The sequence below is a fragment of the Aptenodytes patagonicus genome, chromosome Z (genome assembly GCF_965638725.1).
Source record: "Aptenodytes patagonicus chromosome Z, bAptPat1.pri.cur, whole genome shotgun sequence".
Taxonomy (NCBI): domain Eukaryota; kingdom Metazoa; phylum Chordata; class Aves; order Sphenisciformes; family Spheniscidae; genus Aptenodytes; species Aptenodytes patagonicus.
The window spans coordinates 38,454,575-38,466,627 of record NC_134982.1 but is presented as its reverse complement, the minus strand read 5'-3'; the positions used below and the strand labels follow the sequence as shown (position 1 = coordinate 38,466,627).

Below are 12,053 nucleotides of genomic sequence, written 5' to 3'. Positions count from 1 at the left end.
CTGTGAACTGCTCTAAACACTGACTACTGTCAGCAAGCTAAAAGTAAGCATAGAAAACATTTGCATTATTTTCTACTAACTGTGTTTTTTAAGTTTGTAACTGATTACTGGTGAATCTGTACAGATCATGCTATTAACCATTCATAAAGCACTGAGTCGTTTCCAGTTCTACAGCATCTATTCTGTATTTATCTATAGTAATCCTTTTTTAAATAGCCTGAAACTTGTAATGTAAAAAGACAGCAGCTGGAGAAGTCTAGGTTTAATTTAAAAAATACGGAAATATGGAGTGGACATATTTCTCAGAACTTGCAAGACAAAATGATGGGAAAAAAAGGGTATCAGAGAACTGTGCATTAGTAGTCTATAATATGTGGAACCTGAGGCCTTGATTAACTTTGAGAAACTCCAAGTACCAAGCCTGCTAGCTTCAGACAATCACACCATTAGTGCTTTTTTACCATATGTTTTCTTTTGCACTGGAATCAGAGCTAATGTCACTTAGTGATAGGACATAGGGAACTGGCTGAGCCCTTAGAATATTAATAATTCAATGCGACTGCTATGGGAGGACAATTTACTTCCACATGTTTATACTTTCACAGTACAAAACAAGAGATAAAAACTAAAAATGACACGTGATTCTTAGCCTGTATCACCAGACCACTTTAACGTTCAGCTTTTTTGCATGCCTTTTGAGTGATCAGCTGATAAAAGGAAACAGAAATATGTGATACATTGATGACTCTTGGTGACAGCCTGAGCATGGAGCCTGAAAGTACTGGGCTAAAATATGTTGTGCATGTTTTTTTTCACAGTTTTCAGCCATGCTTTTCAAATACAGTTGGGCTCAATGATCATATGGTTAGACTCGATGATCTTAAAGGTCTTTTCCAACCTAAATGATTCTATGATTCTAAATAGCTGTAGCAAAGCAGCATGTCTGTGAGTGTTAACTGCAAAGTACACACTTGAAGAGCAAAAGCAAATCCAGCACTGAAGCATTTTGCACTTACCTCCCCCACAGGACTCTGAACACTCCGTAAAGCCCTCGTATTCCCAGTCATAGAGCTCATCAAACTCCTGCAAGCTGCCATACAGCAGCTCAGTTTCCTCTGGGGTATATTCAGTTGCCTCCCCACCGCAGGGACCACTGTAACAGGCTCTCTGAGACACAGGTTTGGGACCTTCACATTCATCGATGGGCAAGTCAGCCACAGACTGAGAGAAAGAGAGGAGCACTTGACATTTCACAAGCCGCACCTGGCTGCCCACTCCACAGGTGACACTACAGGTGGACCAAGCCTCAGGAATAAACCTGTGAGAGGAAGAGAGCAAGGCAAGTTATATCCACAAAAAACCAGGCAAGCAAAAGCAATATAGTCCTGTCCAGGCCAAATTCTGTTTAATGAGAAACAAATGTTTCACCTCATCATAGGGCTATTATGAAATACATGTGAGAGCCATGACATGTTGTTGACAACCCAATGGCAACAGTGGAAGGGCTCTCAGGTACTCATGTGGAGTGTCTCCTTATATCCAGGAAGAAAGATGCATGCTTAGAGCACCTGCCTTGATCCTAAAACATCTTAGTGCAAGGCATCCTGCAATCTCCCAATGTGCATCATGATTCCACTAGCTACTTTTTGCTAGTATTCAACCTAGATCAGCTTTGCCTTAGTTGATACCACAATTATAGAATCATAGAATAGTTTGGGTTGGAAGGAACCTCTGAAGGTCATCTAGTCCAACCCCCCTGCCGTGGACAGGGACATCTTCAACTAGATCAGGTTGCTCAGAGCCCCGTCCAACCTGACCTTGAATGTTTCCAGGGATGGGGCATCCACCACCTCTCTGGGCAACCTGTGCCAGTGTTTCACCACCCTCAGCGTAAAAAATGTCTTTTATTAATTTATTAAATTTTATTACTTTTATTAATTATGTCACTAGTAAGTACTGAACAGGCTGCTGTTATCAGCTAGTTGCAGTATTACAGGGAAAATAATTTCAACCATTGTTTGTCTATTGCAGTAACCATTTTTAAGCCTTAATTTGAAGCCATAAAAAAGATAAAGAACCCACCATTTCCTTAGCTGCCTTTTTTTTTTCTTTCCCTAGCACATTTAATTTCACTTCTCATTAAGAAAACAGTGTTCCATTTCTATTCTGGACTTCTTTGGCTGTTGCTCTTGTCTCACTGATTAGGAACCCTTACATGCTCCAAATTTTTGCCTCTGAAAGTCCACACATACTTTAATAAAAGCACCTTGCAGACATCATTACAATAAGCAAAACAAACTGAATTCCTTTTTTTTTTTTTGTTTTCCTCAACAATGGAATAATTTCTCAGTTTTTCTGTGTTGTCACCACTTTTTCAACACCTTAAAAAAAATCAGTGCTGGAAATTGGCCTAGCTTTTTACTCAAAGTAACATCAAGCAGAAGAGTCACATTCAACTCCATACCACATCATTACCACCTTGTTTAAATGTAACACGCCTTGTTTTGCTGAGCTTATGTTGATCTATGCTGATTCCTAAATCTTTCTGGAAACAGTAGTTCCAGGGTACTCCATGACCTGCATTACTTATGCTTAGATACCTGATGTTCGTGGTATTAAAACACTGCAGTAATGAATCCAGGTTACAGGGTGATTCAGATAGCTTTGTCTGACTGTCTTGTCTTCTCTGTTGGTCTTTCTGCCAAACTTTCTGCCACGGGCAAATTCTAAGACAGTGGTTGTAGATATACTTCAAGGGCTGGAACAGAAGAGCGACTACTTGGATCTGGCACTGATCCCTTAAGAACCTCACAGGAACAATCCCTATTGATAATGCTCTCCCATTAACAGTAAGTGTTTGGGATTTGCCAGCTCCTTCAAACTCAGCAAGTTTTTTTTTACTGATATTTTTGAGTGCTAATGTAATGAACCGAAAGCTTTTTGTGCTAGGGTCAACTGCCTGACAGAAATTTAGGTCTTTCAGCACCTAATCATATGCATTAGCTAAATTTACCAAATAAATCAGAGCTTACAGGATGTATTTTTGATTAAAACATGGCTGTCACTGACAGTATTCCTCTCCTTTTGGTCTGTATTTAGATATGCCACACCAGACTTGGACAGCTTTGTGCAGGGCTGAAGGCAATACACGTCTGTCTCTTCTATGGTCTAGGGCTACTTGGGGCTATAGAAAACTCATATTTCACCTTGAGAATCCCATGAACAGTCTGATAGGAAGAAAAAGAAAATTTAGTCTTGTGATCAGCAATTTTGAAAGTACCCTTTATGCACTTTTCTTTATCATCCACCACCTTTCTCTAGTTGACAAAAGGACTTTCTCTTCACTCTGAGGTTAAAAAAAGAATCCAAACCCAAGAAAGGAACCTGGTGCCTGCCCAGCGTGTATATACCAGGATCCCTGACTGGAACAGCATATTCTCATAGAGAAGAGAGTGTGCATCTCTTTACCCACATTTTATGGGTGTTTATAGCCTCTTGTTATAAACCTGATATCCACTGCTAGCACTACACACAGGAAGTAACAGAAAGGAAAGAAACAGATTGTATATATTGTTGGAACATTTGAAACTGTTTATAATGCTGCTACAAAGACTGTGAAATTTCTTTCTGGAGCAAAGTCTTTGAGAAACTAATGATGCAAAGTGATTTCCCTACTCTGAGATATTTTATCTTAAAATATTAGTCTTGTTTCAAAGATGATATCCTTCATTTTGAAAGGATTATAGTCTTTAACAGTACAGGTGGGTCACTCATCTTGTTTTCTCTAAGATTGTGCAACTGCTATAATACTATTTTGATATGGAAAATCTCCTGTCACAGATTAAACAGTCCATGTCAGCCACTGTGACTTAGATATTTTGATGAGTTTAAATGTAAAGCTTCTTGACCTGACAAACTAAGAGCTAGAAATCCTGATCAGGTTACAAAAAAAAAGGCACTGGCCTTCATCAGAAGCTGTCTTCCTTATATTTTTTAACATTGTGAATTGTTGTGTAACTTTGCTTTGTTGAAGAGCTGCTATATTCCAAACCAAAGGGATGATATTTCGCCAGGTATTAAAATTACTCATTTAGAAAAACAGAGTTACTTCATACACTCAGAATATTTACATATGATGTGTATCACACATAGAAACACAGGAACAAATGAGAGAGGTCACAAAAGGGAAGTAAGAACATTACTAAAGCAGACTGGATCCTTTTTGAAATGAGGCTTGATCTATAAATGCCACATATTATATTATTTTACCCTAGTCAGCAACTCATAATGAAAACACTGAAATACCTTCAGGAAATTATATTTTATTCAGCTTTCTAGGCCCAATTTCTACATTTTAAGTGATAAATTTGGAAGTGTAATTTAATTCTAATATAACTGTTGGCTGCTAAAGAGAGAATTGGTAGAATCGAAAGACTTGAAAGCAGAAAAGAAGGGGGGAAAAACCAAGAAAACCCTGCAAACAAAATCTCCATACAGGACTTGTCATTAGATACTGAACATTTATGTAATGTGAATTTATAATATAAATATACAATGGTTCTGAATTTTCCATCATCCTAAACCCAGGAAATTACAAAGGCTTTCAGATATCTTCGTGTGGTCATTAATGATAAATGTTGCCAAATGGTGAGCACAAAACACAAAAAGTATGTGAATAATAGGCAGTCAGTTCCATGGGTTTAAAGTTATTTGTTTTGCATATAGTGTACCTACCACTGCACAGCACTGTGCTTTTCTGTATGCTAACATCTGGGTCTTCTTTGAAAATGGAAGTAGTGGAATAGATTTACTGAGAAGTAGGCTTTTTTAGAAAACAGGAAATGATAGAGGTGTTTCAGTTGTCATTCCATGTTATTTAATTAAATCTCACTGTAATAATAGTCCCTATAATAACAACCCTAATAAATAAGACAAAAGCAATAAGTGGTTCTAGTAATGTGGCAGTAGTAGCTGTCAGCCAGAACCCAATTGTGCTAATAGCTGTACAAATGAAAATTAAAAAGGTGCTTCTTGCCTCAAAGAAATTACATTGAGTATTTCATAGCTCTTAGCATACTTCTCAGGGATTAGCATGTTGCCATTGCATCAAAGATCATCTTCTTTTATTCCTCTGCACAGCAGTCATGACAATGCTTCTTCCCCAAAGGAAAAATACAGCAGTGTGTTCTGAGAGCTCTGATGAATATTTTAAAGAGGAGACCTTTGTTCCTATTTTAGAGAGATCACTACTAGATGGAGAAGTGAAAGCTGGAAGGAGGGAAAATCATGACCTTGCTTTGTTATGACTGACTTAACTGTGTCTGCTGCTACTCAGCTGCTGGAGCACTGACTACATTACAGCACCCAGATGTGGGATGGCTGAAGGGTCCCTCTGCCTGTCAGCCCCCCCTCAATGGGCATCTCTGTGGGCTGCAGTGCTCTCAAGCTGGAAAGGGAGAAGCGTTGGAATGAAAGGTGGAAAACTGTCCAAAGAAAACTGGGGGTTAAAAATGGATGGTGCTTGTACACAAATGCCTACACTTGTTTCCTTGATCTGTAGGCACTTTTATGGTGATGGACCAGCAACCTTTTCCCATTATACAAACACCCTTGCAAAGTAGTCAGTTCTGGATTTAAAAAAGGCATTGTATTTTTCAGTGGTTTTTGTTAGCTGTTGAGGTTTCACAATTTGCACAAGATTGTGTTCAGCTGAAGGGACTACTGTTGCACCATTTGTCATATGCACAGTAGCCTACATTGTGCTGCATAACGTGTTCTAGGAACGGAGGAAAAGAAACATAATGACACTGACATCGATGGACTTCTGCAGGAGTCATTCAGGTGTGGTACTGAGCTGGTTTTGGCTCATTGCTTTTGTAGTGTACTACAATCACTGAAAATATATTTTAAGGAAATTTTAATATGACAGCAAAACCAGCTTACCATGTTTGTATGTAAAGCACTTAATATAAAATATTGGTCAAACTGTGAAATGCACAGCAGTCCAGCCTTCAGGCTGCACATCCAATGGACCTGCAAGTACAAGTGAATTGCAGTTGTCAACAGAATTTCACCCACACATGAACAGTGGGTAGATACCACTCACGCAGCTCAATTTTGCAAGGACTATTTGCATTTGTATATACTATTATTCATATTCACACATGAGAATGCCCCTTTCAGATAACAGTGTGTCTAGTGTTTTTAAAAAAAGTCCTCTCTTTAAATATATATATATATTTATATATAAAAATATATAATTATATAAAGGGAATGTATTTAAAAATCCAGCTTTTGTAGACTAAAATGTGCTATGCAATTATCAATTGCATACAAAGGTAGCAAAAGTGATGTCAAAATTTAAGTTGAGAACAGCAATGACAATGGCAGTATTTAGTCTTGGGATAATGATATTTTTTCCTTCAAACTCTGGGCACAGCTAAGGACTGGTGTATATTCCCTTCCATATAGTAACTGGGGAAGTCAGAAGAAGAGAAACACAAAGACAGAGTCAATGTTCAGTAATGGGAGACCTTCCACAGCAGGTCATAATGGGTTCAGGGTGAGACCCATGGAAAGCCCTGCCCAATTTTGTGAAGATCTCCAGAACACTTGATGTACATAACCACAGCCTCTTCTGTCTAGGACTTGGGTTCTTACAATGTGTTATGAAGAAGAAAAAAAGTGTGTATACAGACTGATGTCCTTTGAGTTATGGAGAAAAATATCTTATTTTCTTCACTGCTACTTAATTACATATTTCCCTTAATTTTTATTGCTTAATGCCTTTTTTTTTTTTTAATCCATCATTGGGTAAATCCATGGTTCAGACAAAGTCTGAGGTTTTGAGAACTGCACATACCAGTAAGACTGAGTCTTTGAAGGCACAGACACCCATCTATTAAGGCATCTAAAATCAGATACTACTGGTGAAATAAAATGCCTAGTGGCTTGTTCAAAGGCTTAGAAATTTTCTGTGATAGAACCAGGAACTGAGCTCAGAGTTCCAGACTCCTTGTCTTGAGCTGAAATGAAAACCTGTCCTTTTTCTCCAGGAGAGGCCACCTTTCCATAGGTTTTAAGGTGTGGATAACACCACAGGATGCTCACACACAGCACTGGGTAGCTGCTGGTGCCATTGTTCAAAGAAGCGAAACAGAGGTCATGACCACTTGTCAATAAAATCTCAGGGCTCCATCTGTAAGAGTAATGGCACCAGAGCCAGCTGCATAGGTCCAATTCCAATCTGAGTGATTACAATCTGTCCCTCTATAGTTTCTCTTCAGTTTAGTTTGAATATGATCTTTTCCTTCAGCTTTGTGTCAAATCATTCTATACTGTTGGTGCTCTCCCTAAATTCACGGCTGCCTTTCTCCCCGGGGAAAGATAACTGCTTCTGCCCTGTATAGATATTACACATAAATCCTAAGTAGTGGTGACTGTCTAAAGGGGTTCCTTGAACAGATAGAAATCATTACCTAATGTTAGGCTGCTGCACTGCTGATCTTCCCTATGACCGACCACATATATAGTTTAAATTTTTTGCCATTAGATCTTAATATGGAGAAGTTTCCCTAAACTTCCTTACTCCTCTTCACTGCATGACACTGAAGTGGACAAGCAACAGCCTAGCAGTTGATAGTATCTGTGTATGTCCTCACGACTTTTTTTGGCAATCCAGTAATTGTAACATGCTTTAATTTTAAAGTAAAACATTTGTAGGAAGTTTTAAAATTACTTATTAACCTGTGAATCAGGTACAAACATCATGATGGAAACTATTTAACAGGGAAAACCAAAATAAAATAGCTTATGTGTCTTTGGTAACATAAATACCTACTGAAAAGTAAGGAAGAGATATTGGGTGACTGCAACACTGGCCTCTCTGTCCATATCCAGTTCCCTGAGGGCTTTGTCCTCCCCACTGATGCATGTCAGGAATTTCCTTTTGTTTTTTACTGAACTGGCCCCATCACTACGATGGTGCCATCTGGCATCCAGATATTATTGTTTGCCCTCTTCCCTGCCTCCCCCCCCCCTTCTTTTTATGGCTAGCACCAGGGTTATTTATGGCAGTATGTTAAAAGCTGGGTATGGTGTTAACACACAAGAGCATTTTTCAAGGGTTAGAGACAGAAATCTTTTAAACAAGCCCTCCACCACCCATAAAACCAATCTCATTATACATAGAAAACCCCATGCTTTTTTAATCATCACTGCTGCTCTTTCTGACTCTGGCTGTCAGGCTGTGCTGGTGTAATGAGCTCCAGTGAAAGAGGTCAGACAGAAAGATACTGTGGCTTCTCTCTCAGATAACATATTTCTAAGGCCTGGTGAATGGTCACTTCAGAGATGGACAGCAATAGGAGAACAATATGTACGACAACACAGGACAGCAAGGACTTCTCACCTTAAACCTTTGTCCTAATGAAGATTACAATACTTTCTTACCAACCTAGAGTATTTCATAGTAGTTCTGTCAGCAATTAATATTTAATTGACCCCATCTAGGGGTGCAGCAGGTCAGACAACACAAACATAACTATCCCCTCTAGCCTTCAAGTGGCTGAACTGGTTATGATTAATTCTTTGAGCAGCAGAACCAATGAAACATGGATTTACATTTGAAGGCTGAGTGCCCAAGTAGATTCTCTGGCACCTCTTAAGGACTGAACTCCTTTAGAAACCTTTCCTTCAACTGGGGAATTGTAGGGTGTCAGTTTTCTACCTAGTCATTTAGTTCCGTGAAACATGTGGAAAATACTACCACTGAATTTCCTGGTGAATATCAACCAAATTTGACAGGGGTAAAATTCTCTGTGATAGCTTTATACCCCTGTCAAATTCAGTTAATAGGAATAAATTCAGACGTTACTAAGAGAAGAGGAAGGCAACTGACAGATAGACATATACAGACAAAATTAAACTGTAAGACTTGCTTCCTTTAGAAATTCCTGAAGAAATAAATAATGAAGGTACTACACGCAGATGGAATAAAAATGAGGCATCTGCTGCTCTAGCAGCACGTTAGAGAATGATCAAAAATTACAGGTGGAAGGACAATGTAAAAAAAAAGTGCAACTTTATAACTCATAGTATGCAATTTCATAACAAAAGTCATATTAAATAGAAAGTTACAAAAGTCACAAGACAGCAATACAGACATTCACAAATATGGGAACTCAATGCATAAAAGAAATCTGCTGAAAATTTTCAGCTTTAGCTTTTAAACTTCCAATCAAAAATAAACTTTGAGAAGGACAATAGAGTTGCTTACAGATGGGGTTTGCTTTCTCTGCCTGAAGAATGATACAGAAGAAAGGGTGACAGTGGTAGGGGAAGAATGGTCTGCTAGCTACAAAGGACAACCCTGTCCGTAGAGGAGAATGGGGGCAGTGACTTGGTGGCATAAGAAAGCTTGGAAAGAGACTCAGATGAAGTGTAGGAAAAGAATGAGTCCTTACTGACATCTGCCCAAGTGCAGTCATGAAATTGGTAATTATTGTACCAATACAGAGCGAATAGGAAAATCACATAAGCATAGTTTGTCTGAAGAAACTTCCATTACTCCAACTTCAAGCAAACACACTCATGAACACACAACGCTGCCTTTTCAGCACCTGGCTTACCATGCCACTGGTGGCCTTCTGCTGTTCCTTCCGCCCTACAACTGCTCCCCTTCCCCTCCACGCTGCCTCTCCTCTGCCCATCGTTCCCTCCCTGCTGAGTGGAGGAGTGGGGTCTCAAAGAAAGCCCATCCTGGCTGCGCAGCTCTACTCCCACCCTCAAACCCTGCTCAGCCAGCTTCGCGCTATTGAATCGGAGAAAAGAAATGGCTTCCTCAGAGGAGGGGAAGCAAGCAACTAACATTGTTTTTTACAATCCCTGGTATGTTTTCTGAAAATATTCACAGGAAAGTAACACAATTCAACACACTTAGGTGTAAGACAGTAAGAAATTGATGGTCATGTTCTAGTTACTCAAATTCACAGTCAGCAAAATAGCTGGCCACGTCACACACTGCCTTACACCAGCTAGTGCTTGATCCAACATTTAAAAACTGTCGGCCATTCTGACCCTCAAATTAGCATGCACCTACACTCTGGACTGATCATTCATCAGCCAAAATATGTGGGTGATAGCCCGACATCTGCCATTATGGTAGGCCATGGAGTATTACATTGTGTCTCTGCATAGCTGCAGAAACACAGGCCAAAAGGTGCATTATCATGTAATACACCTTGCTTTTCAACTAGTTGGTGTATTTGAAAACCCTACACAGCTGAATGAGGACAAGTGATGCTGTAGAACTGGCATCAAGGTTGATTATTGATTGTACCTTGGTGAGTTCTGAGTGTTTTGTCTCCTTTTTTATGTCGTTACATACAGTTTTTCAATCTAATAACCAGGACCAAAAATGAATAACTGTTTAAAGTTAGACATTAATGAAGAACACTATTAATAGTGAGGCACGCAAACAAATTTTATGTGGAAGTTCACTGCTCAGGGTCACGGTCAACAGATTAGATATTCTGGAACAATATGCAGATGGCTGTTACAGTTTACAGACGGGGATTGCACGGATGGCCCTTTCAGCACAAGTTTTCTAAGTTTTTATTTGGTCTTTCTGTCTCATACCTTATCACTAAAAATCATTCCAAACTAAACACAAAGCATGGGTAGCTCCAAGCTTTGGGAAAGTTTGCATAAAGACCCTGACTTTCTGCCCTTTATTTTAGCTGTTAGTCAACACATCTAAAAATCTATACTTAAATTTAATTTAATGTCATGTTGATTTCTCATCAGCCTAAAATAAAGATTACACATGCTCCCAGAGTTCCGCTTTGCAGGGAGAAAAAAATGTACAAAATGCCACCCCATGGCAGAACGAACCTAGTCCGGACTGTGCCCCACTGTATTGGTATGATAGTATCCCACTGCTATCACTGATGATGGGGTAAAAAGATTAGGATGTCTTTGCAGAACAGGGCCTTTATTGCAGCAGAACAGTGAAACTATAAAGTAAGGAGGTGTCATAGCTGCACTTAAAACATTTTAAAGTTCTTAAACTTCTTTTCTTTTCTATCTCTTAAGGCCTGTTTTAGTATCACAAGTCATCATAATATCACAATATCATAAACCCATAAGGTTTTCCAGAATATTTTATTAAAATACTTGCCATGATAAACAAAAGCCTCTTCATCTTTCCCTGCAAGTTACACCTACTCTCTACAAACCCCTTCTTGTTAATATTTAAAGCTACATATACTCATATATATATTACTCTTTTTCTACAGTACTGTCAACATTATTCACAAAATTTATCTAAAAAATTTCTTAGTGTAACAAATTCTTCCAGATATGACCACATATTAGTATGATTCCTTTTGATAAACTTCCTGATAATACATCTTTTTTATGTATGCTTCCAGGGGTTATTAACAGTTTGATAAATGCACATTTAGCTAAGTGGTTTAGTATAGTCACAAGAAAAGTCACAAGAAAATAAACTGCACTTTACAGATGAAAAATGAGTATGTTCACAAATACTGAATTTTCTAGACTTAGATGCTGAATGAATCAACCTACAAAGTCTATGAAACTCTGGAAACAGTTAAACATCTCATTATATTACATGCGATAGCTGCTACTAATATATATATACACACATATGAATATGTGCATTTGTATATATGTATATAAATGTGTGTGTATACATGTATATGTGTATTTGTATGTATTTATGTATACATATGGCAGCTGAATTAAAATAATTTTTATTTTGAGGGCTTTATTATATATGCCTCTAGCTCTGTTTCAATGTTCCAGTTTCAAATTACTTCAATTCAGATTTACCATACTAAAACTGCAATTATATTAGATAACGAACAATGTTTTTTAGTCTAATACACAGCTGCAGTTGCAATAAAAAATGTCATGTGCTCAGCCACGAGGAACTGGTTACTGATTAAAGCTGTGTACAGAGGTTACAATTATAGCATACATTTATCACAGTTCCAGAATAAAAAATCCAAAACGTAATCATAACAGTA

General features: G+C 38.4%; 1 protein-coding gene across 1 annotated transcript in view; it reads right to left on the bottom strand.

Annotated features, from left to right (window-relative positions):
• The window catches only part of ADAMTSL1 (ADAMTS like 1), a 202,176-nt gene that overhangs the window by 86,483 nt on the left and 103,640 nt on the right, over nucleotides 1-12,053 (bottom strand). The window contains exon 14 of the mRNA XM_076362419.1: nucleotides 1,017-1,318. Coding sequence (XP_076218534.1) covers nucleotides 1,017-1,318 — 302 coding nt within the window. The remainder of the gene's footprint in view (nucleotides 1-1,016; nucleotides 1,319-12,053) is intronic.